Below are 26,661 nucleotides of genomic sequence, written 5' to 3'. Positions count from 1 at the left end.
TACTTGCCTGAATTTTAGGTATTGAATCTATGCTACTCCTTGCTCCTGCGATGTTGACAGAACCGTGCGGCGCCAAGAAACATGCATCCCACGGCCATGGATGACCCGCCAAAGACCTGTGCATACAGGTAACTGCCATTGCCAATGTCGATCAGTCTGCCGGCTAACGGGGGTCCTGTTAAGCATGCAATGCTCCCCACAGCAAACACCATACCGACCCGGGATGCCATTTTGGACAAATCGGTAGTGAGCAATGAAAGCGTAGACGGGAACAGTGTCTGGACCGCATTTGCACAGATACCGTACAATGTGACAAATGCGTAGTAGGCGCCTGGCTCATGTATCCCTGCCCATGCGTAGAGCATAGTCGCGCCAGCACCGACAAATGGAATCAGCACGTTGAAGGCTCCAAAGTAAGCATCTGCTAGGAAGGCGGGAATGATGCGACCCGGAATGCCTACAGCATTGAGAATGATGAGCAGCGTTAGGGAACTGCTTTCAGATATACCAATCACTTCGCGGCCAAAAGTCGAAGTCTGGGCAGAAGAGTATTAGCCAAAGAGCGATGTATGCCCAGAACTAGATACTTACGTAGAAATAGGCAATGTAAACGCCCCAAAGAGTGAAGAATATTCCAACAGAGAATAGCGAGTAGACTGGGTCCTTGAAGGCCCTCGGGTCTACAAGCGGTCCTTTCGTGCGATTGAACTGGCGAGGCCTCGCTAATAGCATGATGATAATTGCGTTGAAGAGCATAACAAAGCCCATGATGCGAATGGTCCATGGGTATCCAAGGGTAGGTGATAGCTCCCTGGAGATGATGGGAAAGACGATACCTCCAACTGGCGCACCGCAAGCTGCAAGACTCAGAGTAAAGGCTCGCCTTTTGGTCCAGTATATGGAGACCAAAGCGACACAAGGTGTAAATAGAAGACCATTACCGATTCCCTGTGCTATCCCTTGAGCTAAAATGAGCTGCCAGTACTGTGTAACAGCCGATGTTGTGAAAACGGCAAGAAGCTGGAAGCCGCACCCAACCAAGATGAGAGATCGGAAATGACCACTATCCATGAGCGGACCTGAGAGTGTGCCCAGAAAGAACAAAAGAAAGAGCGAAATGGAGCCAACCCAAGAAATGTCCGATGCCGATCGATTGAGTGACAGCATCCAATGACTTTGGAAGAGACCAAATGAAGAGAAGTAGCCAAAACCATTCACCACGATGAGATGGCTGACCAAAACCTGGGTCCAAGCAACAAAGCCGCCGTTGAGCCTGACTTGCTGCTTCTGAGGCTCCACAAAGTCCTCTTTAGTGTCAATCATTTCTTGGGTAAGGTTTTCTGGGGAGTAGACGATGGATGCGGTGGAAATGTTGGACGAATTCATGTTGTGCTGTTCTGTAGATAGAGAGACGACGCTGGGTCTTAGAGAACGTAAATGTGAGAAGATATAGATTACACAATGAAGTTCGGAGTGTAGATTGATCCCTTGGCAACAGTCAAACGTGGTTTTTCGCACTGACCACGTGATTTTCGACCAGACGTCACATCAAGGGTCCTCATGAAGCTCACCTCAGCCTTCACCTCATTTTCATGCATTTGAATACTGTACTTACTGTATATGCCTATTCCTGGAACATAGATGCATTTCGGCCTCATTAGGGTGGTACATGAACATAACCGGACAAGCTGACGAAGGGATGCTGCCACAAAGGCGATACGAGTAGGATTCAGGTGGCAACGTGCACAGCTAGCTTGGGATAAGGGCTGAATGCAACAGCTGGTCTCGACTTGCGGTGTCTCAATGCAACTAAGTCTGACCCACGAAGTCCTATTCACCGGTTAAAAAATGTTTCGGATGAAGCGAGACTGCTTCAGGGAGCCAGTGACGAGCTGCGCTGGACATCACGCCCTGAATCTTATCATTATGAGAGGGGGCCATGTGCAAATCTCTCAAGGCAGGGGGCCACACATGGATTCACGTAATGTTTCGAAACTGAGGTTGATGACCTGTACTTCAGCGGCAGTCAGAGACTGTGATGACCTTGACCCTTTTAAAGTAGATCTTTTCGCCGTATCTTTTCGGGATCTTTGCAAACTCACTCAAGAACAACCTGTTAACTCGAAGTTTCTATCAACCCATATTGACCATGGAAGCACGTATGCTCTCTGTTCAGCAGATGCTCAAAGTCTATCTTGACGGGGCCGCTCGCATTCAATCATCCATTCATACATCTCATGAAGGCAATGATAAAATCGCAATCACAGATCACCGCAACGTTGAAGGACGTTCTTCTGTCTCCGGTACGCATCCATTATGGCTCGGCACTTCGCCTCTCTAAATTCAGTGTAGCATCTCCAAAGCCAGCGTTAGAAGCACTTCCTAGCAGGAGTGCTGTCTCAAATGGTGACCTAAAACATCACGAAATCACTACCATGGAGATCAAAGGGGTCGCCAGTATCAACCGTAACTGTGCCTTTAGCAAGGTTAAGCAGCATACAGTGGAGGAAATTCAGAATGACTCTGGTATGTCCTCAACGTAAGCCATAATATCGATGCCTGTAACTCACCTCGATTTCCAAGGTTATGCCACGCCGAGCCTCGAGCTTGATACAAAAGAAATCGAGCAGCTCGCCAGCAAAATCCTGGATGTCATTCAGCGGTACGGGCAGCACATTGCCCCAAAGAGCGAGGAAGAGCACCTGCCCGAGTGGATTGGTAAACCCCTATTCATGGAAAAGGTGATGTCACAGCTTGAAAAGGGTGAACCTGTGAAGATGATTCTTCCAGCATTTCCCTGGAAGAGTGTAAGTCGTTCCAGCCTGTTTAAAGTTTCGTCTAACATGAAGATAGATCAACAAGGTCGACAAAGTCACTGGGGTCTTGCCGGACCTTGGTGAGGAGCTAGCCCTCGCCCGTCTCAATCAGATGTGCGAAGACATTCGTACTGTATATCCGATGGGCGGTCAGGTCTGGCTTGCGACAGATGGCCTAGTCTTCGACGACGTTGTCGGGATTCCTGACCTCGAAACTTGGACATACAGCGAACGACTCTTTCAGATCACACAAGAATGCGGTTTCGACCAGAACATCCGCTTACTACGTGTGATGGACATCCTAGGCTATACCGCAGGACGCAAACTGGACTGGGAGCTATACATCTCACTTGCACAGCGATGCCGGGATCACCTTATGGCTAGCTATGGCCGCACTGAAGACGAGGTACGGGCAATGATGCGTGAAGACAGCGATACGCTTCTCACGTATTGTGGCTTCATCCGCTTTCTAGAATCCGATCTCCGATACAGTCATATAGCGACGACCGCTACGAGCGGTCAAAAGTATCGGAAGTGTGTCAAGAAAGTGGCGATCAACATGATGATCAGAGCTGAGGTAAGAAATACTTTGTGTATCCATAGTCAGTAACTTACACGGCGCAGTCATTCACGAAGTTGCTTCAGTCAAGTTACACGGATTATGTGCGGCTCTCCATTCATCCTTCCACTGGCACTGTGAAGCTCTCTATCCCTCTTATCATCACTGGCACTGGCGAGTTTCCACGCACACCCTGGCACAGCTCCATTGCACTCTCTGTTACTGGGGTCTACAGTACGGTGCACAGGAAGAACGTACAGGAAACTCACACGTCCATGTTTCGCGAGGACGATAATGACTCTTCTTCCCCGCATTATTTCCGCGAAAAATCCACTCTGTGGGACTGGGAGGACAAAGATGTAGTATTTCAGCCGCATTTCCCGAATACCCTGATTGTGCGACCAAGGAGCACCATTCCGTCTGGCGCGAAGACATTGACCGGTGAACAGATTACGAAACTGCGGGCGTTGATCGCTGTACACACGGCGGGGCCCGTCATAATCGAGGGGTTCGCAAACACAGACATGCTGGACACCGTGGCAGCGGCGGTGTGAGAGATGCGAGATCGCAGTGCATATTCATTTGGATTATCATTTGGTCATCAGATAATTGGTATCCACTATTCAATTGCTTCCTTGTACCTAGAAATAAGCAGCCCAGCCGTTTTAGATGAATTTACCGTTTACTAGATCCAAAAGCAGATCTGTAGGTGACTTTTTATAAGGTCTGTGTTGAGTTTCCACACTTGCTGAACATTGATCAAGCAAGGCTTCTCGTTCCATACCTAATTTGAGACCCAAGAAATGACGCTCAATTGCTAAAGTCTTACAGTACCGGAACTAGACAATCATTATTTCCGTACTACTCCTCTTTGAACTAAACAGATTCCTGTTCGAGGTGCAGATGTCGCGTTACACTGCGTGTTAACTAATATAACAACTTAGCAAGGAACATCGCAAATCTGTTCCTGGTTTGAGCGACGCACACATGACCGGAATGTGAATGTTTGATTCGAGCAAGTCCTATCTGCAGCGTAAAAGGTAAGAAATTTTGCATTGACGCGCAAAAAAATGTGCAAGGATAATGACATCCCTATCGAGCAGAGTGGCTTGAGCCACTTTGGGCAAGATATCTTAGTAAGACGTCGGATTACCTATTCCAGTTTCACATGACTATGCATACAACATGGGCGATATTACATAAAAATCACCTGCATTGTTCACTGTGCCTGAAGCTTGCATCTCACTTACTCCACCCTGCAAGTGTCTGACAGGGTTCCGTGGTGCGGAGGTAGACTAAGCATATGCATTGAGACCTAAGCTTTTCGGCGCTTATTGGACTCGGGTAGTACATAGATCGCATCTCGTATCGTATTGCGGTTGATTCATACTACCTGTCGCTTATGGCCAACACCCTGGAACCGAAAGCCTGTGGGTAGAGGCCGTGCACCAAAAACCTGGATACTATGTAATTGATGTACAAATCGAATTGTCTTGGTAAAATTTTGACTAGTCTGTCTAGATACCCGCATCAATCTGATCAACGGTATTATTCCGGGTCCACAACTCCCAGTCCTTGCAAGTCTGCTGCATCACCTTCGGAACGATGGCGTCCACACTGCGAAAGCTTTCTTGAAGCTCGTCACCGCCCTCCAAAAGGGCAATGTTCAACCCCATACTTGCGTGCCACGCGACATGACAATGGTAACTCCAGGCACCGGGGTTGTTGGCCTCATATTGAATCACGAGATGCCCGTATCGTGGTTGCATATGTGTATCGCGTCGAGCAGGATTGTCAGGGTTGATTATTGTTTTGCCGTCCCAGGCGCCGGGACCTTGTGCAAGAACTTGCTATAAGGGTGCCACAGTAAATATATGTTTTTGGAAGTTGAGTCAGGGGACTTACAAAGGCGTGGCCATGCAGATGCATTGGGTGTGCGGACTGATATACCGTATTTAATACAATGCGAACAGTCCGATTAGATCCAAAATTGTATACATTCCATTCATCTGGGATAGTTGTGTTGCCTTGGGCAGCCTCTAGCAATAGTGGACGATGGTAGTTTGATCGCTGAGTGCGGTTGTTCATGTGCCAAACGTGGTGACCTGTAGCGTTTGTATACAAGTCCACTTGAATGGTTTCCACAACGTCCGGTTCATCAACAGGATGAGGAAAATAGGGGACCGTCCTATTGAGCTCGTCGTTTTGACAAAGAAAGGCCTGCTCGTTTGCGGCTGCGGCGGCGATACTTATATTAGTCGTGGGCAACTCAATCTGATCGTTACCTTCGTAGGAAAGCACGGCAAAAGAATTTGCGTTATTTGTGACTGAGCAATTCAGTGAAATAGTCGAGCGGATCCAGTAGGTCTCGTCTGGATTGGCATCGGCTGTGACAAGGATATCGGTTCGTTGTGCGGCTCCAAGCGTGATGAATTCTGTCTCATATGGGATGACAGGCTCAAAGTCATGTGCTATAACTTTCATCCGATGTTTGTCGATACTGAAGTGCAGGAGGGCGGCAGCACCTACATTCATCAAGCGGAGTCGGTGTGTCTTTCCGGGGAGGAAGCGGAACTGGGCAAGCCCAGCGTTGGAATGGCAAGTAGCGTTTTCAGCAGCCATGGAGCAGTTATATTGATTCTTCCCATTAATCAGATTATTATCGCTCCAGGGAACATAGACGTTGAAATCTTCAGTGGGCGCAGCTGCGTCTTTAACAACGTCAAAATACTCGCGGTGATAGTGGTCCCCTAATAAAATTGGTCCAACGTCCACGTCGTAAGGTTCATGTTTTGGTCCATATATAATGAGTGGGCCAAAAACACCTGCAGTGTACTGAGCCGAGAAATGGCTATGCCACCAAGATGTGCCGTAGACATCGGCACGAAATCGATACGTGAATGAAGAGCCGGGTGCGATGGGGCATTGCGATATTCCAGGGACACCATCGTACCACGGGGAGCCTCGTTGTAAGATTCCATGCCAGTGGATCCCTGTCCCTTCAGGAGGTCCGGTAATCTGGTTGTGGACGCGGACTTCGACCCAATCCCCCCAGTTTGCTTCGATTGCGGGGCCAGGAAATTCCCCATTAACGACAATGCTACTCTTATTGTATCCATCTGGAGAAAGCCATTTCCGTGCTACAGTAAAGTCGTAGTAGCGAGTAACGCCAGTATCGGGAAGGTTTGTATAAGGGTCATTTTCCAAGCCACTTCTATTGCCCCAAGGAAACCCAGCAGGGAGAGGATTTGACGTCAAGAAATCGGGAAAAGTTGGACAGTTTAAAGTTCCCCAAGTCGAATTTCCGTTAGTTACATGTTGCGGGAGAGGCTGGCCAAGTTCCCTGCGGCTACGTTGTCAGTAACACATTGGGATCGAAAGGTGTTGGGTGAGGAATACTTCGCCCAAACATTAGTCAATAGTAGAGATATGAAACAGTGTCGGAGAGCGAGGCGCTTCATAGTTCCACTCAGCTACCAACGATCGGAAATTTTGTAACCTTGATCTAAAACTTGAAATCTTGAAACGAGTGCGTAGAGAGAGTGCAAATGTGATACTAGGCAGATAGACCGTTCCAATAGTACATGAGCGTGGCTTGAATCAGGGAATGAGATCCTTAGCTCTATGTCCATTCTATAGTCACCATGCGTAGAGCCAGCGACACCGATTTCCTAGTCCCTCATTCTGGGCAGTTTGGGCTAGAGTGTGATCTCTGGTGTCGGTGAGGTAGTATGGTGAATGACCAAGTGTGGATTCTGGGAATGCGGCGACTTACATGCGGCTGATGCCCAGATGTTCCAGCCCGTCAAGCATGACAAGGGAAATAGCAGTTTTTGCAACGTCTCATTGGCTCAAGTTTTCAGGCCGCCCAAGGAGGTGAGCATCATGTACCATGGGAAGCAGTCATGGTTGCATCGCATCGTTCGACTTGAGCTACGGTCAATGCTCAGAATTTTACACGATAACCGAGGACACCTGCAGGCTGTTTGATCTGCTGCATATTTGTGGCACGGTGCAGGAAAAGCCACCCCTAAGGCCAAATGACCTGACTCAGCAGCCAGTGCAAAAGCTCGGCCGTGATATTCGGGCCAGATGGCAGCGCCCGAAAATACTGATGCCTCTTTCAAGTCGAGTTATCTCTGAAATAGAGTCTTGACAATTACAACGCCGAGGCATAGGCCTAAGGCAAGTTGTGGCTTGCAAGTCCTCTTGAGTCAGCTATACAGACTGAGCCTCTCAGTCTCACAACACGGGTGTCTTGGCCCCACGGGAATCCTATGGACGCGCCACCAAGCTTCTGGACTATTTGAACTTGTGCAAAAATATCCATGATTCTCAGCGTATGGCGTGGAAAGACGGAAGCTTGGTCAACGACGCTTTGAACATGTATGGTTCTTTTTGTCGTGTGGCACACATCGGATCCCTAATATAGGACTGACATGAAGGTGTTTGGGCGCTTTGTGCCATGTGATCCTGGGCATAGTAGATATGAAATTCAGAAATGAAACAGACAAGGCAGTATTGGACGACTGCGGCGACCGAGTTGGTCGGCGAGATTGATGTCCAACAATGTATAACATGCAAATGAGACTCGCACGAAAAGATGAATCTAGACAGTAACATCTTATACCTCGAAATCCAATGCTTCTCTCAGCTATTACCTCGTTGGCCCTCTTCGTGACGCTGGTCCGATGTGCACCGACTGTACGTCGCGATCATCTCGTCGCTCGGAAGCTATTGGGATCGTCTTTTGGAGTCCCTAGGAATGCAACCTATGATTATGTTGTGATTGGCGGTGGAAATTCCGGCTTGACCGTAGCAGCACGGCTGGCAGAAGACCCCGCCGTGTCGGTGGCTGTGGTTGAAGCAGGAAGCTTCTATGAAATAGAGAACGGAAATCTCAGCCAAATTCCAGCATACGATACCTCTTGGTCCGGCAAAGACCCCAACGACGTCAACCGTGTAGACTGGGGATTTGTTACTGAGCCGCAGAAGGTATATTGTGACAGATATATTCGACTTTCCACACGGAGTCTGACAGTGACAGGAAATGCTGAATGCTAAAGTTCACTATGCCCGCGGCAAGACTTTGGGAGGATGCACTGCGCGAAACTACATGGCCTATCATCGAGGGACCACGGGCACGTACAAAATGTGGGCGGATATGGTTGGCGATGAGAGCTACACCTTTGACAATTTTGGCCCTTATTTCGAAAAATCCCTAAACTTCACGGAACCTAAAGGAAGTCGAGCACTCAACGCCTCGGCTGAAGTTGACATCAAGACTCTCGGCAATGGTACCGGGCCACTGTCAATCACCTTCTCCAATTACGCCAATGCCATGTCTTCCTGGGTCCAAAGAGGCCTCGCAGATATTGGCATTCACCCCCAGCAAGGATTCACCAGCGGAACCTTGGCTGGGTCTTCGTATGTCCTTGAAAACATTGATGCTACTCTTCAAACGCGCGAGTCATCAGAGACGGCTTATCTCCAACCTGCTCTCAGTAAGACTGGCCTCATGGTCTTTCAATCTACCTTGGCGAAGAGAATACTCTTCGACTCAAAGAAAAGAGCGACGGGAGTATTGCTGAAGTCGGATGGCCATGTTCCCTATGTGCTCTCGGCTAGGAAAGAAGTCATCGTCTCGGCTGGGGCCTTTCAATCCCCGCAATTGCTAATGGTATCTGGTGTCGGCCCCAAGGCTGCGCTTGAGGAACATGGCATCCCGATCGTTGCAGACCGTCCTGGTGTTGGCCAGAACATGTGGGACCATGTCATCATGGGACCTTCGTATCGCGTCAACGTCATTACGTCAAGTTCACTTGGGGATCCTGCCGTCTTAGCTGAGGCTGAGCGGCTCTACAACGAGAAACAAGAAGGGATCTTGACCAACTCAGGAGGCGACTTCCTCGCATGGGAGAAGATTCCTGCAAAGCTGCGTTCATCATTCTCCAACAACACGCTTGCCATGCTCAATGCCAGCTTCCCCAGTGACTGGCCAGAAGTCGAGTACCTTTCGATGAGCGGATTTCTTGGATATCAGGAAAACTACGCGCGCGACGCCCCGACTGATGGCTTCAACTACGCCACCGTATCAACAGCACTGGTCGCACCGCTTTCGAGAGGGACTGTCGGTATTCGATCGGCAGACATGGTCGACGCACCGGTGATAGACCCACGCTGGTTAAGTCACGAAGCTGATCGCGCGCTTGTGGTGGCGGGCTACAAGCGAGTGCGGGAGATGTTTGCCACCAGCACTATGCAGCCGGTGCTCATTGGTCCCGAGTACTTCCCCGGTGCAAATGTCACCAGCGACGAGGACATCTTGCACGTGATTCGCCAGACGATGAGCACTGTCTACCACGCTGCCTGCACATGCGCCATGGGCCGATCAAACGACAGCAATGCAGTGGTAGACAACAAAGCACGCGTTCTGGGCGTCCACGGGCTGCGCGTTGTCGATGCTGCTGCTTTTCCGCTGCTGCCTCCAGGTCATCCTGTAGCAACAATCTGTGAGTGCATCAGCGAAGCTGAATAGCTGTTACTGGTAGTTTACTAACTCTTTCTCTAGATGCATTGGCTGAGAAGATTGCAGATGATATACTCAAGGGCTTGGATCGCTCGGAGAAATGGTAAGGGACGGACAGGAAGACTTGGCATTCAAGGTATGGTAGGTGTTCATCGTTTGAAGTTGGTATCGCAACGTCTTGTACAAATTTTTGATGGTTTCTCGTGAGCACTTCACGGGGCAGATTTATTGGATCGTAAATATTATCAAAACTGAATCTGGTCTCTGACTTAGTTCTGATGAGATGGCCATGTGGAGATGCCAAGTACACAAAAATCTACATGTGGGCTTGAAGTCCATCGTCTCCCATTACCAGGCCACGGGGTGATGGGTCAACACATTTGTCATCAGCTATTACCTATGTTGTCCAGAATCAGATGAAAACCTGCCATGGCTTGTGGCTTACATCCTACGATGTGGGGGCAGGATGTAGGATTATCGATTGTGTGGCTAAAATGGAGATCCGCAAACGCGACATTGAGAAGGCTGTCCAATATGACGGCGAGTAGGAGCTGTTGTGGAACACATTGGAGATATACACCGGTAGATGGTCTGACCGGATTGCTTGTTACGGCGGTGGGCTGTCAGATCATGTAAGCGTTTTCGGGATGAGGACGGGTGTAAATAAGCACCCGCCAAGCCCTGCACGTTGGAGGGGCGAGTACGGGAACTACGGTAACATTATCGGTAACTCTTACGCGGGCAGAAGGTTCCGGCTCACAATCATGCTTGGGACACGCATTGTGGTACTCTAGAGCGAGGGCTATGGGTGCATGCTGCCGCTATGCCGAGTCTGGGTACGGTAGGTAATGCAAGTCTCATTGCCAAGCTTGCGAGCGGCACAGCTTCAGTGACACAAAGAACCAGCTCGCATCAGCCAGGCAGACAGCAGGCGTCCACTGTGCATGTGCTCGTGTTGGGCAAGCGCGGGTTGAATCAAAGCGACTCCTCAAAAAACGAATTTGTAAGCAAGAAAGATCAGTGTGCAGATGTCATCCGTCCATGTTCTCCCTAAATACTTTGATCTGTGATCGAGCATCTCCCAAGCCTCGTCTTCTGTCTACATCATCTCACAGTGTTCACGCTTGACTAACGCCCCTCATCAATCATCACAACACAATGTCTACATACCTCATCACGGGCTCCTCACGCGGCCTGGGCCTCGGCATTGCCAGCCTGCTGGCTTCTAAATCAGACGTCAGCAAAGTGTTCGCAACCGCTCGCAGTGAGTCTGATGGTATCAAGAAGCTGGTTGCAGAGAGCAACGGCAAAGTCGAGTTTGTACCTTTGGAAGTGACGTCCCAGGACTCAGCAAAGAAGGCTGCGGAGCAAGTGGAGAAATCGCTAGCTGGCAAAGGCCTTGACGTCCTCATCAACAATGCCGGGCTCATGCCCTTCACACTGGATGGCATTGAGAACATGAACGATCTCGATGATACATTCAAGATCAACGTCACCGGCGTTCACTACGTCACTGCCGCCTTGCTGCCACTGCTGAAGAAAGGAAGCTTGAAGAAGGTTATCAACATGTATTGCATCCAGTTGCTGCCACAAAATGCAGCATCTAATTGACACCACTACAGATCGACGACATTGGGCTCCATCGCAACGGCAGCTAAATTCAGCATCTTCCCCGTGCCTGCGTACAAGGTTGCCAAGGCAGCTCTGAATATGCTCACTGTTCAATACAGTCTGGCCTTCGCCGGCGATGGGTTCACCTTTGTTGCCGTATCTCCAGGTGTAAGTCACGATCTTGATGGTCTGTAAATCACTGCTGACTGCTTGTCTATAGTGGGTCCAGACTGACCTTGGGGGCCCAACAGCTGATTTGACCGTCGAACAAGGGTCGAAGGCTGTCTGTGACATCGTCTTTCGCGTTACAAGCGAAGACACTGGAAAGTTCTTGGATGTCCATGTGCCTGGCTGGGAGAAGGCTGAGGGTCTCAACCAGTATGCTGGCGAAGACCCACCATGGTAGATGAGCTGAGCAGGCTAACACCACAATACCATAGAGGTCATGAAATTAGACCTAAGAAAAGCTTATTTTTCGTAGCAAATTGACTATTTTTCTCGCGTCTAACACTTCGCACTTTGTCATCGTAGGTAAATACCCCAGCTGATGTACCCCACAGGCGAGTTTCTCACGATGCGAAGACCAGAAATCCTATTCTTCCTTAGCCTATGCATTTTGCTGTACTAGACCTGAGAAGGTACTGTGTTATTTATTAGATAGCTAGACTATACACCTTTCGTATAGACGAGAAATTACCTATTACCTATAGCCTTCAAAGTTCTTACTAGATCATTGTCCAGCACGAGGGTGACGCGGGCACACGTGCGTGACGTCACAACAAGCTTGGATTTGCTTTGTTGATCCCCTCCCGTTCCTTGTCTCCACCCTCATCACACTCCAGTACGTCGCGAACTGCAACAATGGTTTGCGGCCAGATTATGCCATACTTCTTTTCCGAGAGAGCAGGTTAGTAAAAGCTCTGAGGTGTATGCGACTATGCCAAGGACAACCCCATGCCAGATGGTGTGTAATTCTTTGGTCGGCCAGCAACACGCCGCACAACATCTTGAGAGGACACGGCGAATACATCCAGTAGAACCACACACGGTATTCTCATCTTACGAACAGTCGGAGTGTATCACAAAAAAAGACGTTCCAAGCTTTCATCCTGTCGAGTCGGGGGCGCCTTCGTACCCCAGTCGTTGATGAAACGGGTGAGGTCATTGACTGGGATTGTTACCAGTTCATATCGATGCAGCACGGGTCGCAAATCTTATCCGCAGCCACCTTATATCTACTTGCGAGACACTTTTGTCGCGTGATATCATCTCTTGCGAATCTTAGCCAGTATTTCAATCTTTCCCGTCTTTTGTGCAATCTCTCTTTTGCTCTACACTGTATCCCAATGATGTCTCGACCGCATAGCATGCCAGACTTTGCAGCGCTAATTGACACCTGTGCACCACTCCTGGAAAAGCGTATACACAACCGGCGACAAACCTCTCCAGATCGCAGGCATTTGCAACTCCGCAATAAACCCAGCGTCTCTTTAGCTACTGGACTGATCATGAACAGCGACAGTCAACGAAGTTTACCTCCAGGAAGCTCTCCACTGAAGCCCAGGAACCGCGAGGAGCCGGGGCTAGTAGAATCCAAAGAAGACAATGACGGGGGAAGTTTATTCTATGCTTATGCCTTGAGGGTATGCCTTTCCGTTGCCAGACCTGTAGTGAGGGGCGCTTACACTGACATAGTGTGGTAGTGCGACCTTCCCAGCTTACCTCCATGTATCCTCACTTTTGCCTCGCGGAACATCTGCTCGCGATGGTGGACTCTTGTTGAGCGCGAGTGTGCAGAATCTGCACGACTGAGTCCACAGCTCTTTGTCATATGCGGTGCACATCTAGACACGATGCGAAGCGACTCCAAGTTCTACGAGATTCGCAACATGTGGTTCTACACCTCACAAGATGGCGTTGGATTTCCACCGGCCGTCATTCCGTCACAGGCCGCCAATTCCTGCCTAGCCCCGGGTCCTCAAAGATCAAGCTCGGAAAATTCCGCCACGTTTGCGCTTGTCGACCTCGCGGAGAAACTTGAGAGGTTGACGGGCATCGTGGAAAAGAACGCTGAACAAATACATGCCCTTTCGGTGGCACAGTCGGCGGGGCTTGAGCACATGCAGGAGATTAATGAAGCCAACAGTTCCCAAATAAAGGCCATCGGTGATGCCCAGCTAAAGCTCCAATCACTTGTTGATCAGAATGCTTCACACTATATCGCCCTTTCCAACACCTCCTTCCAATCTCACGAGCAGACAAAGAAGTCGCAGGACCAGACGCGCAAGGCCCAAGAAGAGACCAGAGACATTCTGAACACTACCATATCCAAGTTGATAACGCTTTCCAACAACCAAGAAAAGCTTTCACAGACGTGCGAAAATATGATGCGAAGTGTTGAGAAGCTGAGCAATTCGGTTTCACACGTCAATATGACCGCAATCTCAGATATGGCCAGTTTGCAGTCAGCCAATGCCACATTTCCATCACCTGCACTTTCCAAGCGTATGAGTCCAGGCCCAAGAAAGCTCAATCGACGGATCAAAGGCGTTTGGTATGAGTATGATGAACCTTGTAGTACGTCAGGAATACTGAACAAAAGTGGTAAGGCTCTGGATAAGCCATAACCCACATAATATCGGAGAAAATGAGAGTGCGGCCCCTGATGTTCGATACTTTACAATCTTAATTGGATATAAGTATGAGAGGCTCTACCCAATTTCTTGGAAACTCTAGGGCCTGAGGCTGGACTTTCTGGTGCAGTAGATATCTCTAAACCAGCGAAAATATATCCCTGCGGTCCTATGACTCGAAATGCAGCCCAAACCAGATATTTCTGCGGAGACTTCTCACAGATTGTCGCCTGCCTCCTTCAACCTAGCTGCTAAGGCATGCCATGAAGATATGGTAATATAATGTTGGGATGAGAACTATCATAAGAGCTATTGCTGTTGCAGAAGTCACTAATAGGTGCTAGGACTCGGTGATTATGACACATATGCATTGTCCTTCATAACACCCATCTTTACCTCCACCATGCTCAACAACCATTGAAGGAAAGTTCTTTGTGACACATGAGAGTGTTTTATATTATCCCTTCATCATCTCAGAACTCACATGCGCTCAATTTTCATCCGCTGACATCCATCTCTCGATTGTGTTTGTCGACTCCTTTCGTAATCTTTTTCGCGAAATACCAAACGAGACCAGCACACCCAAAGCAGCCACGACAGTGAAGAAGGTCCAGGTCCCTCGAAATGCATGTGTCAGGCTGCCCCTAGTGATCGCTCGCTGAGTTTGTGGTAACTGTGCAATAATACTGGTCTGAGAGATGGCATCACCACTCACGAGCGCATGTGCTAACTCTCCTGAGATGCCTGAAGCAATTAGACTTTGGGTAGCTGGTCGCACGAGCGATTGGAATACCACTTGGCCGACGACAAGGCCGATTGCGCCAAAGACCATGCGCACAAAACCAAAAGCCGCAGTACCTGTCGCGATATCGGACTCATCGATACGCGTCTGGAGCGCAATGAGAGGAGCGCCAAAGTTAGGACCAAATCCCATTCCGATGACGAAGAGAACGCCAATAATCTTTGCACGAGTCGGAGAGGGTCCAAAGGAGATCAGCAGGCCAATTCCTAGCGTCATTAAACCAAGTCCTACTTGCAAAACCTCAAGAAAACGACCCGTGCTCTCGATTATGTAACCAGAGGTAATCGAGAATGTTGCCAGTGGGATCGCAATCGCAAGCATGTAGACACCAGCCATGGTCGGACTCTTGCCAAGAACAATCTGGAAGTATAGGGGGAGGAAGTAAGCAATCGAGTTGAAAACCAAAGCATCACATGCGCAGACTGCAAGGGCGCTGAGGTTACTCGTATCGTTGAAAATTCGTAGAGGCATAATGGGATGGCCAGCTCGTTTGCTCGCCCACCATTGCGTGAACGGGAAACCGACATATGCCAAACAACCGAAGAGAATGAGCACGATGACGAGTGGGCTTCCGTAAGATTGGGTGCCACCTATCTGCAGACCGACGAGGAATAGGACCGTTGCAGCCAGTATGGTGAAAGTGCCTAGCCAATCCATGGAAGCTAGACCCTCGAACAAGGCTGCTTTTTGGAGGGATAGATTGAGTGTAAAGTAAAGTATGATCATGGCGAACGAGATGATCGGAATGTTGATGTAGAAGCAGTACCTCCAAGAGAGCTTGTCCGCAAATATGCCTCCTAGGACAGGTCCCAAAGCCGAAGCTACGGCCCATATACCACCCAGGATACCCATGTATAACGATCGATTGCGGATAGTGAACAGATCACTGACACATACGTGAACCAACACAATCACACCACCTCCACCAATGCCTTGTATAGTGCGTCCAGCAACGAGCATGGCAGCATTTGCGGCGACGGCACAGATGATGCTACCAGCCAGGAAGATCGAGTTCGCTACCAAGATCACAGATTTGCGACCGAATATGTCCGACAATTTGCCCCAGAACGGAACTGAGGAAGCATTCGCGAGGAGGTAGGAGGATCCGACCCAGGCATATAGGGAGTCGGCAATGTGGAAGTCCTGAGATATCCTGGGCAAAGCTGTCGGTATGAGTACCGTGTCGAGTGCTGCCAGTGACATGGACAGACTGAGGGCGACGAACGCGAGTCGTTGGGAGCATGTGGAATTTCTTTTTGTAGATTCCGGATGGTTATTGGAGAGTGCCGAATCGACGGATGTCTTGGACTCTGTTGGTAATTGCTTGCAGCTGCCATCGTCTGCAGATCTTGCTGTATCCAACGATGTGGCTGTCCATGCCCCGGGTAGGGACTCTGGCGGTACTTGTGAAGGATTGGAATCGATCATTGTGCTCTTTGACAAGATGTTCTTGGAGTGCTTCCGGGTTGGCTGATAAGACGGCAATATTCCTGGTAAAACGCTCTTTAGGAGCAAGAGGTACGATAGGATCGTTCGGGTGTGAATTTGCGGTGTCTTGCACGATAGCAAGATCTAAGTCTGCTTGTAGGAAGTTCCTTGGTAGTTGCAGTGTGCAAAAGTGTAGTGGAGATGGGAGACGGACCTTGCTCATGGCTCTTGCTCTTAAGGCAAGCAATACTGGTTATCTTGACGATAACAACCTACCCCACACACTTTGAGCTGGTGCATACCTGCTCCTCATCCATGTTGCATTGGCTGGTGGAGAAGGCCCGACCCCACCGCGTTGATAGATCAACCCTTCCCTGGTCGAGGACATTTGTCGTCGGAGTTGGTGGTGAGAAACGACCTTCCTTTGGTAGGCTAGAACATGAAATTATCTTGGTGATTTTAATTAGAGAATGACAACTGGAGAATCTTCATCGTCAAGTGCGTAAGCGATAACGTTGGCGCATGGGCTTTCCTCGATGTTGGTACAATATCCAAATGTGATAGAAGGAGCAGCCCAACACGGGCAATGACCCCTTCCAATGAAATCCGCAACCCGTACTTTGTTTCTCACGCTTGATATTAGAGCAGTTATCAAGTCACACCACAAAGCTTGGCGGTGGCGTGGCTGTGGGACAACATTCGAGGGTCGTCGACTTGCAAGAACTGCCTTGAGCCTTTTGGGATACACGAGACGATTCACTTGCCGACAGAAATACTCACATGGTACAAACACAGGGTCTCATTGTGTGGCGTACCCACTCGTAAGAAGACCTTGTGATACGTTACTCCTGCAAACCCGCGTGCTAGTTGGCAGGGACAGACATAAACTACTCATTCTCATCTATTCCTTGGAAGCTCCCTGATATGCTCCCAGGTTATTAGTAGGTAGCGCGATATTTGAAGAGTATATACTATACCTATACAACAGTTTGACTGCCACATCCAAGAAATCAATTGACGGTGGTGCCGAGACGAGACACCAACCCGTTTAACCATGCCCATGATGAAATGAAAAGTCATGGTACGAATGCTGTGCAATGCCCCTTTTGAGCGGTTTGCTGCTCTCTCGGGTGCGCGCGTGGACCAGGTTACACAGTCTTCAAAGCTCGCGCGTTGTCGCATCGCCACATTGATCGCTGGACCGGCGACTCATTTGCTTGCGATATACAAGATCAAATTGCCCACGCAGTTGGCATAGTCGTACAAAGTCATCGAGAACAGAAGTAAACGGTCATGTGATTCTCCACACTATGCATATTTCGGGGCTTTGGATATGATGTGTGCATGTGAGACATCTGCGTTGTCACTTCGTCAAGAGCTGGGTATGGCGAGAACGTGGTGATCATCATCCGTAGGCGACGTTGTACAAAGAAGCTTCTACAGGGACGATGAGACAAACCTGTAGCGGAATCTGGGTGGAGACTTGCAACGCTGGTCGAAGAATTTCGAGTTGATAGCAATGCCCAAAGCCGAAATGTGTGCCCGAGGGCGGAGCTCGAACGATGGGTACCAATGCAGGTTGCAACTGCCGGCTGGACGAGCCAACTAGTGAGTGGCATGGTCGGCCGGACTGTTCAGTGCCTGGGGTCCCTACCTAACTGTCCTGATACTCGGATGAGGATTACCTAGCTCAGTCCGCAAAACTCCAAAATATGGCTTTACATGGCTATGTCGTCTATGCCGATATTTCAGCTTTGCAAACGTGCATATCTAAAATCCACATGCTCACGGAAGTTTTCACTGTGCAGATCTAACAATGAGAAATGAATGATCGGAGAGATTATGTCCAATGCCGGAGATATGGTTCATATCGCCATAAGAGTAGGACCATAGCTGCGAGATACAAGACGACAATCGAGACCCATGTAACATGCTCACCACAGTAACACTGACCTCTACCAGAAAAGCTGCTAGTATTTGACCCAGACAAACGCAACCTATATCAAGGACCAACAAACCCCAGCTGAACTCTTTTTCTAAATACCACCATTTCAAAATTCATTCTACAACTCCAGACTCCCGGTCCCTCCCATTTGATCCGCACCTTCTCGTATCCCCTCTTACGCCAATACATACCGTTTATACACTCTGCCGCCAAAATCCATAAATCTACATGGCCCCTTTCGCCCTCCACGCCCTCAGCATGTAGCTTTGATCTTTCCACGTCCATGAGGTGGGACTCCAGAGCAGCAAGAGTCTGTAGAGCAAGTCCCTTCTACAAATGGCGCGGCTCGCCGTCGACACATACCGTCTTGATCTCCCAGCCTGTTTCCTTACCAGCGCCTTCTTTTGACCAGCCACCGGACCAGGGAATGGCTGCTGCGCATGCGATGACTTTCCTTCTTGTACCAGAAGTACCTTCCACTGTCTCGCCGCCGTTCGCCGTTTCTTCATCCGTTATCCCACCAGATAGGTTATTGCGTCGCGTGATCTCTGTCTCATCTTCCTCATATACAACCGCAAATACGCTCTCGGGTGTAAGAATTTCGTATAACAGTTGCCTGTTCGGAAATCGCAAGGTCTTGGGGTTCCATTTTACTGGGTCGGGATCCTTGTGACGGGAGAAAGCTTGGTTGCAAAGATTGCGTCTCGATTTTGCTAATCTTGTATTTTGTTGTATCTCAGTAGATGAGATGAGAACTGGCGGAGATACTTTTGGTGTCGTCATCGACAATGGCTCATCGACATCTCCCATGAGGTCTGCTGTGGGATGCAAGCGTCATTTGTTGAACGTAAAAAAGACAAAGAGTTGTGCAACGTGTTAAGGGAATACACCCGATGAAAGACTTCGCAAGCGGATATACTTTGGAGATAGATGCCGGTAATGAATGCTAGTCCCAAATCCGAATCTGAGCATGCACCTTCCTCTTTGGGACTGGGCTTGTCCCGAAGTCAGTCACAAGTACGACTGCAAGTTGCACCCTACGGCGGCTAACACATTTAATTGATGGGCGTTTACATGACACAGTGAGAAATGTCTACCACAAACAACTTTTTCATGATCTTGGGTTTCCTCTTGAAAATTAGCGAGGCTTCAAGTGGGTTGAGGGAGCGTGGAAGAGATTTACCTGAGTCATCATCATGTGTTGTGCTACCAAGACAACTCCGAGTGCCTTGCAAGATGGTGAAATCATCCCCGCGACGACATACGTCGATGTCTCCGGACATGTATTTACATTTTTCAATCAAGACCGATGGCAGTGTTGATGGCAGGGCCTTGATGATTGACGACTGTGGATCTGCATTGCAAGGCAAGGATGAATTTGGCAACATTGTAGTATTGGGTGACCTTGAGATAGGGGGCAGAGCTTCTAGATCGTTTCCCTCCATCAAGTCGGTCGAAAGCATACTAGATGCCATTGAATTGTGTCCTGTCGTATAGCGTCCAAGCTCAATTTCCTCGTAGTATCGGTCATATGCAAGATCGGTAGCTGCCATGGACTCGTGGCGAATTTCATAGGCTGTAGAGAGTGGAGAGTGGACCACCTGGAAGTCTCGGTGGACTTGCACTCCACCATGGGTGTCAATGAACACCCTGTGGTGCGGCTCTGAGATGTAGCCATCGCTGGTGGGGGAGATAGCGCTCTTTGACAAGAATGTGGAAAGAATGCTGAAGACGGTAGAAAACGTACTGATAGAGCGCGAGTTGGTTAGAAGACTGTGTGCGTGCCCGCCCGATGGCGCAGGTGTCCTTGGATATGAAGTCGAATCGAGCTTGTCATGGAAGAAGTGCTTGAAGAATACCTTTAGTGCGGGCGCGTTGGCACAGAATGCTCCGAGGTGAAGCTCAAGCAGACAGGTGAGCATTAGATCCCAGGTCCACCAGGTTACATCATATGTTTCGTAGAAGATGCGCCAACTGTAATAAGCCCGTACTGCACCAATAGCTACGCTAGCATACCCAATGGCGAATATTCCAAGCAGTGCGATCTTTTGCCGTATTGGTATGCGGAGGTTCCAGTATAGAAACGTGGGTAGGACCGCTGTTAAGAGATCTTGGGCAGAAGAGATAACGCTTGCAGCAAAGACGTCAGCTCCCTCATCGAAGCAGTGGAACTTGTACCCTCGTAGTACTTTTTCCATGTCCAATTGGTTCCAGAAAGCCGAAATTGGTTGGCAGCCGAGAATGGGAGCAAGCGTTAATGCGACTGTGTAGGCTGCGATGAAGCCGATGCAGAGCCATGTAACCCTACGAAAGGTTGTTGATACTGCTCGTGACGACAAGCGACGATAAAAAAGGAGTATCGAGATTTTTATTAGCCCCGATGCGACGCAGAAGATGCATTCGGCTGCCAGAACGTACTTGCGGGCTGTCACCATACGAGTGCTCTGCCCAATGGGATTTAAATCCCATATATGTTTTTTAAAGCCCATTTCGACAGCTAATAGTAGTCAGCGGGTTACTAATGGGTACCTAGGCTTACATACTGCATGGATAAAGAACGGTAAGGGCAATGGTGGGGATCTTGCAAAATCAGCTGTGGGCTCTTGGTTGCTTGGACTGGACTGACTCACGGTGGCTGCGAGCACAATCCAATCATCCCATCCGGGATGTCTTTGAATGATGATTCTGACCCAAAGCCTCGCGAGAACCATGGCCACAGTAGTAGGTCCCAGAATGCAAGCCAATATCGTAACGGTGTTTGGTCTGACCGCTGGGTTGATGTAGTTTGGCTCTGGCCATGCGAGCACAACTTCGATTGGCGGGTGGATGCCTCCAGGCATATTGGGGGATAAGCCGATTTTATTGTCTTACACAGACGTTGAATTCATGCAATACGTGCACTTTTAGAGAAGAATGGCATTGGGGATGCTTGCCATAAGTGCATCTTGAGGCTCGTGCGGCGTTTCGCCGACTCACATGAAGTGATCAGTTATCGCACGATGACTTGAAAAATGAAGGTGTGGAAAAGAAAGTTCTCGTTTCATGCAAGATCCTGCACAACCATCTTGGTGGATCGGTCAGTCCATTTGCCATCTGATACTCAATTACAACGGCACGCGCTTGCGGCATGAGAGACTCTTCCTAGTCGTAATGCTCGTGTTAGGGGAAGTACTCCAGCCATGAAGCCTACATCTAATCTTCTCTTTTCCTGTGGATCTTTAGATACTATGAAAAGATATTTGTATGCACAGAAAAATATGATATAGACAGTCTACCGTGTTAATATTTTGGGTGCTTTCGGTCAAAAGTTATTGTAATGGATAAAATCATCGATCCAGGTAGCCTTTCGTTGACCGATCAGACGTTCTGATATGCGAATGAAACAGCTCCTGATATGTTGAGATTTACCGGATAGAAGCCTCTACCGAATGATTGGTGTGCGCTCTATGCAGGCCAGTTCAGATGCGGTCAGATGGACCACACCAGAAGGTACGAAAAGGTATTTTGTCCTTGGCGATCGTTAACATGTCGCTACACAGACCACCATTCAGGAGCCAAAGTACTAGAAGGGATAACCGATATCTAGGACTAGTCCAACGACAACGACAACGTCTTTCGTTGAAATCGGGCGAATCAATGTATTGGTACTCATCCAAACTGCTGCCTAGGTTGAAAAGCACACTTCTGATCAATACACGGTCTTCAGGCACAGAGTGGTATTTCTGTAGCTCCGTAAATAGAAGACTATCATTCCCAGAAGCGTTAATAGCTTTCTAGCTCGCAAATTTGTTACGTTGATGCCTCACCTATAGAGGTGGCATCCTGCTCTTGAAAGTACTAGTACCACGCAGTCCACAGATAATAAAATCGCTGTTTCAAAATTAGTAGCTGATCGTATAGAATAGTAATAAAGGTAGCAGGTGATATTTTTTTGCCTCTTTAAATTAATATATATCCCTTACTATTCTAAGACTAGGTTTATTATTTAAAATAGTGTGCGCATTAGTGCTTAAGAAAAAGTAGTGTAAATATATATTATATTCCACATATACTTGGCTATATAGAACGCCTAGAAAGCTTCTATAAAACTAGCACTAGCTCCTAATATAGTTATTCTTACTAGAGAGTTAGAGTTTGGCGCCCTTATATTCTCTAATCACTACAGTAAAAAATTGTTTACTATAGAATAGTACGCTAGGGGTTTACTATATAGGTGTAAACTAACCTCGTGTATACCTATAAATAGGTTTAAAGTAGTGGTTTACTTTTATTAAAGTAGTAGTTTACTTTTATAGTAGGGGTTTAAATTAAGTATAAAAAGTAGTTTTATTTCTATTATACGCTATAATACCTAACTAAGACTAAAAGGGGTAGAAAAGATTAGCTTTACGCTATACGCACATATAACATAATAATGAGTCATAATATTTTTACTAATAGGAGGTAGTGATAATAGAGGTGGTGGTAGAGGTAGTAGAGGTGGTGGAGGTAGTGGAGGTAGTAGAGGTGGTGGAGGTGGTGGTGGTAATAGAGGTGGTGATAGAGGTGGTGATAATAGAGGTGGTGATAATAGAGGTGGTGGTAGAGGTAGTAGAGGTGGTGGAGGTGGTGGAGGTGGTAGAGGTGGTGATAGAGGTGGTGATAGAGGTGGTGGTAGAGGTGGTGATAGAGGTGGTGGTAGAGGTAGTAATAGAGGTGGTGGAGGTAGTGGAGGTAGTGGAGGTGGTGGAGGTAGTGGAGGTGGTGGAGGTAGTGGAGGTGGTGGAGGTGGTAGAGGTAGTGATAGAGGTAGTGAAGAAGATTAAAGAAAGGAGGGGTAAAATACTTAAATAGTTAGTAGGAAACTAGTTATTACTAATACTAGTAGATTAATAGAAGTAGAAATAAAAGTAGTTTACTTTTATAGAATACATAGTATAATAAACCCTATTTAGGTTTACTTCTTCTACCTAAACTACTTCTTAGTCTACTTTAGATAAATATAGCTACTGTAAACTGGTTTTGTACTATAGTGCCTGTGGAGGTGGCATCCTACTCTTAAAAGTACTAGTACCACGCAGTCTACAGATAATAACATTGCTGTTTTAAAATTAGTAGCTAATTATATAGAATAGTAATAAAGGTAATAGGTAATATTTTTTTACCTCTTTAAATTATAATATATATCCCTTACTATTCTAAGACTAGGTTTATTATTTAAAATAGTGTGCGCGTTAGTGCTTAAGAAAAAGTAGTGTAAATATATATTATATTCTATATATACTTAGCCATGCAGAACGCCTAGAAAGCTTCTATAAAACTAGCACCAGCTCCTAACATAGTTGTTCTTACTAGAGAGTTAGAGTTTGGCGCCCTTGTATTCTCTGATGCAGTGGAGTGCTGACTGTTAGGTGCTGTTGTCAGCCTTACTGTGTGCTGTGCTGTTGCGCTATACTGAGATAGGTTAGCGTACACACAATTCATCCATACCTAGTAATAGCCCGCTGCCCGGCTTTCAAATGCTTATTTCCGTCTTCTTCCGTCTTCTCACACCGCATCTATAATTGCCCTTTGCTGACCTTTGCGACATGCGCCGACTTGGAGCCTTGAACTTTCTTAGCAACGCTTTCACAGAGTCGGGGAAGCTGTCGTGGCTTGAACACAAGTGCTGATATCCTGGTGCAAGTCAGACAAGCCCGCACATATTCCAATAGGCCGACGTTGATACACTTCAGGTTCTATAGCGACCAAATACTATTCTGGTAACCCATTAAGCAGTAAGCCTCAGGAACAATCACAGCAGACCCGTATTTGTGGTTAATGGATATCACAGTTGCAGCCGCTAACGGCTATGTTCTTGAGAAGTAACACGGTCGACCTCCATCTCTACTCGTATCTCTTGCCCTAATATTATTAAATGGCGAAAAGACGACAATATCGCAGGTGAGGAGGGTATTACTAGTTTAGCCTGATGCTTTCGCACCTATTGTCATCAGCAAGACCACAATGCGGATAGCATCCTACATCCTATATCAATCTGGTCACTCCCACTGCGATGTCCGAGCAACCAAGCACCGCTTCTCCATGCGTCATATCCTGCTGGTATTGGTCACGATCCTTCGGAGCGAGAGGATAACTCTATCATGGCTGCTTTCGATTGACATGCCACTCAGAGTTTGCAGCCAGTGAAAGATCGGATCTCGCAAACATGCACATGTGCGGCTTCGTTCACGATGAATCTGTGCCTATTTAACTCCCTGGTATTATCTCTTCATCAAAGCTTTCATCAATGAATCTTATGTAGTCATATGTGGAGCTAAGATGGGTCGGCATGGTCATGGTGAGGCCTCGATATTGCCAATTCGATAGTGGCGAAAATTCATTAGAATATCTCCAGCCACCGCAAATGGTCTATTCAAAACATTCTTGGATATGGGGGTTGTATGAGACGAAATACAAACAAGAAGCTTCATGGCTATAAGCAACAAGTAAAATAGCTCAGAACGTAGACACCTTCAACATATGCGTGATGTGCAGATCAAACTTGCAGACTAATCTGCGACAGGAAACGAATTCATCTCTACAACGCAACTTATCTCTGTGGAACAATCCAAAAGAATGTCTCACACTGCTGAGTTACCGGCATGACAGGTGAGGCATATCCGCCATGTCGTATAATTCCGTCCACGTGGCCTATTTTGCTACAGTACCTTATCTGCAGAAGGTGACTCCGAGTCTTGATATCCGGGTCAACCTCAGCGGTCTCACTGCCACACAATATTCTGGAAGTGCATGAATCACCAAAAGGAAGTTTCCGAGTAGCTCGCATTCGGTTCCATAGGTCCGCCCTGTCAGCTGGCGGTGTCATTGCACTCCGATTCGTACTATTTCCGGTGCAAAATTCACATTGAACGCCAAATCCTAGTTTCTAGCGTGTTAGTTGTCGATGCCATAGTCATTCGAGCAGAGCTGTATCCAATCGTTTCGAAAGGGAGTAGCCTTTACTCCTTGCTAACTTGCCTACGTCTAGAGACACAATCTTCTTTCTCGCCTTCAGCAATAGTATGGATGCGTCTTGTCGTTACACAGTTTGTACTATGATTCCATAAAAATAGAAGATTTGAGGCAACTTCGTATCGAACTACTGGTGTCGTCGGACTCAGGCTGATGCTCAACGACGGCGTGCCCTGGCTGTTATGGGCGACTGTTCAGGGCCTGTCATGTAAGCACGACGTTGCACCCCTGTTAGTTCCCGTACTATGCCAAGTTCGGACGAGACAATGTGGTGTAGCCATCACTCTAACCGAGAGAAAAAAACACTATACGCCAATACAGCGGCTTACATGCGGAGACTTCGATAGTAGTAAGGGGGGCAGTGCTGAAAAAAGATCCACGACTGCCGAGGTGAGCGAGGAACCGATCTTAGGTGCATGCAGACTTGATCTTCGGAGGTACCACAGGAAGTCTCTATTGGTATTCAGGCAACCGTATCCTTGTCGTTGGAATCGGCGGGGCGAATAGGGCTGGATCTAACTACCGGTAGCGGACGGCAATGTTCTCAGCCCGTGCGCATGGGCAACGATACAAGGTCAAGACTGAGACTTCACATGTGTAGAGCTAGTTCCTTGTGCCATCATATACTAGTATTCGTAGGGAAGATCACCTTACAGTGTTAATACTATGTCTGCAATAATGTCTGCTACCGGTACTCTGGAGCTAGGCTTAGCTAGGCTACTTTCACTCTGAGGATCAATGACAAGGATATCGCGACGCCGGGCACTGGGCACGTGTGGATGCTAGTGCATCGTTCGGTGTAAGTCTACAGCATCAAACAAGGCGTCCGCCTAGCTAAGAATCAAGATGGTGATGAGCAGAGTGGGGCATCGGTATCTCTTTCGGCCCGATTCTGGCCTAGGAACCGTCACTACTGCCCGCCAGATGGTACGACATTGAAGGGCGGCTCAAATACATGTGTTTCCAGTGTGCGGTCTAGGCCCGCGAAGTCGTAAAATGTGCATTCTTTGGTGCCAGTACAAAACTACCGGCACACACTAGACTTGCAAGAACTGCAGAGGGTGACACTTTTTTAAAGACTGGCTGGGCAAGAGCTGGATTTTCATGACGAAGGCTCGAGCAAAGTATGAGAACTATCAGGATTCAGGCCCCTTCGAAGCCATTCTTTTACTCGGAAATGCAAAAACCAAGATTACAATCACATGTCATGGAATGCCACTATTCTCCGCTTTAGGCCGCCGGATGGAGCTACCTGGAAAATAAAATCTCACGGACCGAGGCAAAACTATTTTGATCTGGGCATGTCCTTGATTGTGCATATCGGTTAATTTGTCTCCAAAATTCT

At 48.0% G+C, this 26,661-nt stretch overlaps 9 protein-coding genes across 9 annotated transcripts; 5 read left to right on the top strand and 4 right to left on the bottom strand.

Moving 5' to 3' along the window:
- Positions 1–32: 32 nt before the first annotated feature.
- IAQ61_003298 (uncharacterized protein) lies at positions 33–1,386 on the bottom strand (the record flags this gene model as incomplete). Its single annotated transcript, XM_066095924.1, has 2 exons — positions 33–514; positions 588–1,386. The coding sequence occupies 2 exons, from the start codon at positions 1,384–1,386 to the stop codon at positions 33–35; spliced, it is 1,281 nt and encodes a 426-aa protein (XP_065954169.1).
- A 563-nt stretch (positions 1,387–1,949) lies between these two features.
- Positions 1,950–4,083, top strand: IAQ61_003297 (uncharacterized protein). Its single transcript, XM_003844900.2, has 5 exons — positions 1,950–2,303; positions 2,353–2,526; positions 2,584–2,807; positions 2,854–3,393; positions 3,441–4,083. The coding sequence occupies exons 1-5, from the start codon at positions 2,150–2,152 to the stop codon at positions 3,927–3,929; spliced, it is 1,581 nt and encodes a 526-aa protein (XP_003844948.1). The 5' UTR covers positions 1,950–2,149; the 3' UTR covers positions 3,930–4,083.
- A 520-nt stretch (positions 4,084–4,603) lies between these two features.
- Positions 4,604–7,161, bottom strand: IAQ61_003296 (uncharacterized protein). The gene is made up of 3 exons (XM_066095923.1): positions 6,775–7,161; positions 5,281–6,718; positions 4,604–5,225 (listed from the first exon to the last, which is right to left on the bottom strand). Exons 1-3 carry the CDS (start codon positions 6,834–6,836, stop codon positions 4,893–4,895), a joined length of 1,833 nt encoding a protein of 610 aa, XP_065954168.1. The 5' UTR covers positions 6,837–7,161; the 3' UTR covers positions 4,604–4,892.
- Positions 7,162–8,016: 855 nt separating this feature from the next.
- Positions 8,017–10,011, top strand: IAQ61_003295 (uncharacterized protein; the record flags this gene model as incomplete). The annotated part of the gene is made up of 3 exons (XM_003844898.2): positions 8,017–8,370; positions 8,423–9,887; positions 9,947–10,011. The coding sequence occupies 3 exons, from the start codon at positions 8,017–8,019 to the stop codon at positions 10,009–10,011; spliced, it is 1,884 nt and encodes a 627-aa protein (XP_003844946.2).
- A 756-nt stretch (positions 10,012–10,767) lies between these two features.
- On the top strand, positions 10,768–12,227 carry IAQ61_003294 (uncharacterized protein). Its single transcript, XM_003844897.2, has 4 exons — positions 10,768–11,472; positions 11,527–11,683; positions 11,736–12,046; positions 12,098–12,227. The coding sequence occupies exons 1-3, from the start codon at positions 11,063–11,065 to the stop codon at positions 11,919–11,921; spliced, it is 753 nt and encodes a 250-aa protein (XP_003844945.1). The 5' UTR covers positions 10,768–11,062; the 3' UTR covers positions 11,922–12,046; positions 12,098–12,227.
- Positions 12,228–12,882: 655 nt separating this feature from the next.
- IAQ61_003293 (uncharacterized protein) lies at positions 12,883–14,142 on the top strand (the record flags this gene model as incomplete). The annotated part of the gene is made up of 2 exons (XM_003844896.2): positions 12,883–13,158; positions 13,219–14,142. The coding sequence occupies 2 exons, from the start codon at positions 12,883–12,885 to the stop codon at positions 14,140–14,142; spliced, it is 1,200 nt and encodes a 399-aa protein (XP_003844944.2).
- Positions 14,143–14,638: 496 nt separating this feature from the next.
- On the bottom strand, positions 14,639–16,378 carry IAQ61_003292 (uncharacterized protein; the record flags this gene model as incomplete). The annotated part of the gene is made up of 1 exon (XM_003844895.2): positions 14,639–16,378. The coding sequence occupies one exon, from the start codon at positions 16,376–16,378 to the stop codon at positions 14,639–14,641; it is 1,740 nt and encodes a 579-aa protein (XP_003844943.2).
- A 2,275-nt stretch (positions 16,379–18,653) lies between these two features.
- Positions 18,654–21,163, bottom strand: IAQ61_003291 (uncharacterized protein; the record flags this gene model as incomplete). Its single annotated transcript, XM_066095922.1, has 6 exons — positions 18,654–19,138; positions 19,421–19,453; positions 19,507–20,627; positions 20,742–20,820; positions 20,867–20,903; positions 20,954–21,163. 6 exons carry the CDS (start codon positions 21,161–21,163, stop codon positions 18,654–18,656), a joined length of 1,965 nt encoding a protein of 654 aa, XP_065954167.1.
- Positions 21,164–24,958: 3,795 nt separating this feature from the next.
- IAQ61_003290 (uncharacterized protein) lies at positions 24,959–25,663 on the top strand (the record flags this gene model as incomplete). The annotated part of the gene is made up of 4 exons (XM_066095921.1): positions 24,959–25,090; positions 25,144–25,390; positions 25,421–25,524; positions 25,638–25,663. Exons 1-4 carry the CDS (start codon positions 24,970–24,972, stop codon positions 25,661–25,663), a joined length of 498 nt encoding a protein of 165 aa, XP_065954166.1. The 5' UTR covers positions 24,959–24,969.
- Between the last annotated feature and the right edge of the window lie 998 nt (positions 25,664–26,661).

Source organism: Plenodomus lingam (genome assembly GCF_022343315.1).
Source record: "Plenodomus lingam strain CAN1 chromosome Unknown contig_17, whole genome shotgun sequence".
Taxonomy (NCBI): Eukaryota; Fungi; Ascomycota; class Dothideomycetes; order Pleosporales; family Leptosphaeriaceae; genus Plenodomus; species Plenodomus lingam.
The sequence above is the reverse complement of the archived record's forward strand: the minus strand, read 5'-3'. Positions and strand labels throughout refer to the sequence as shown.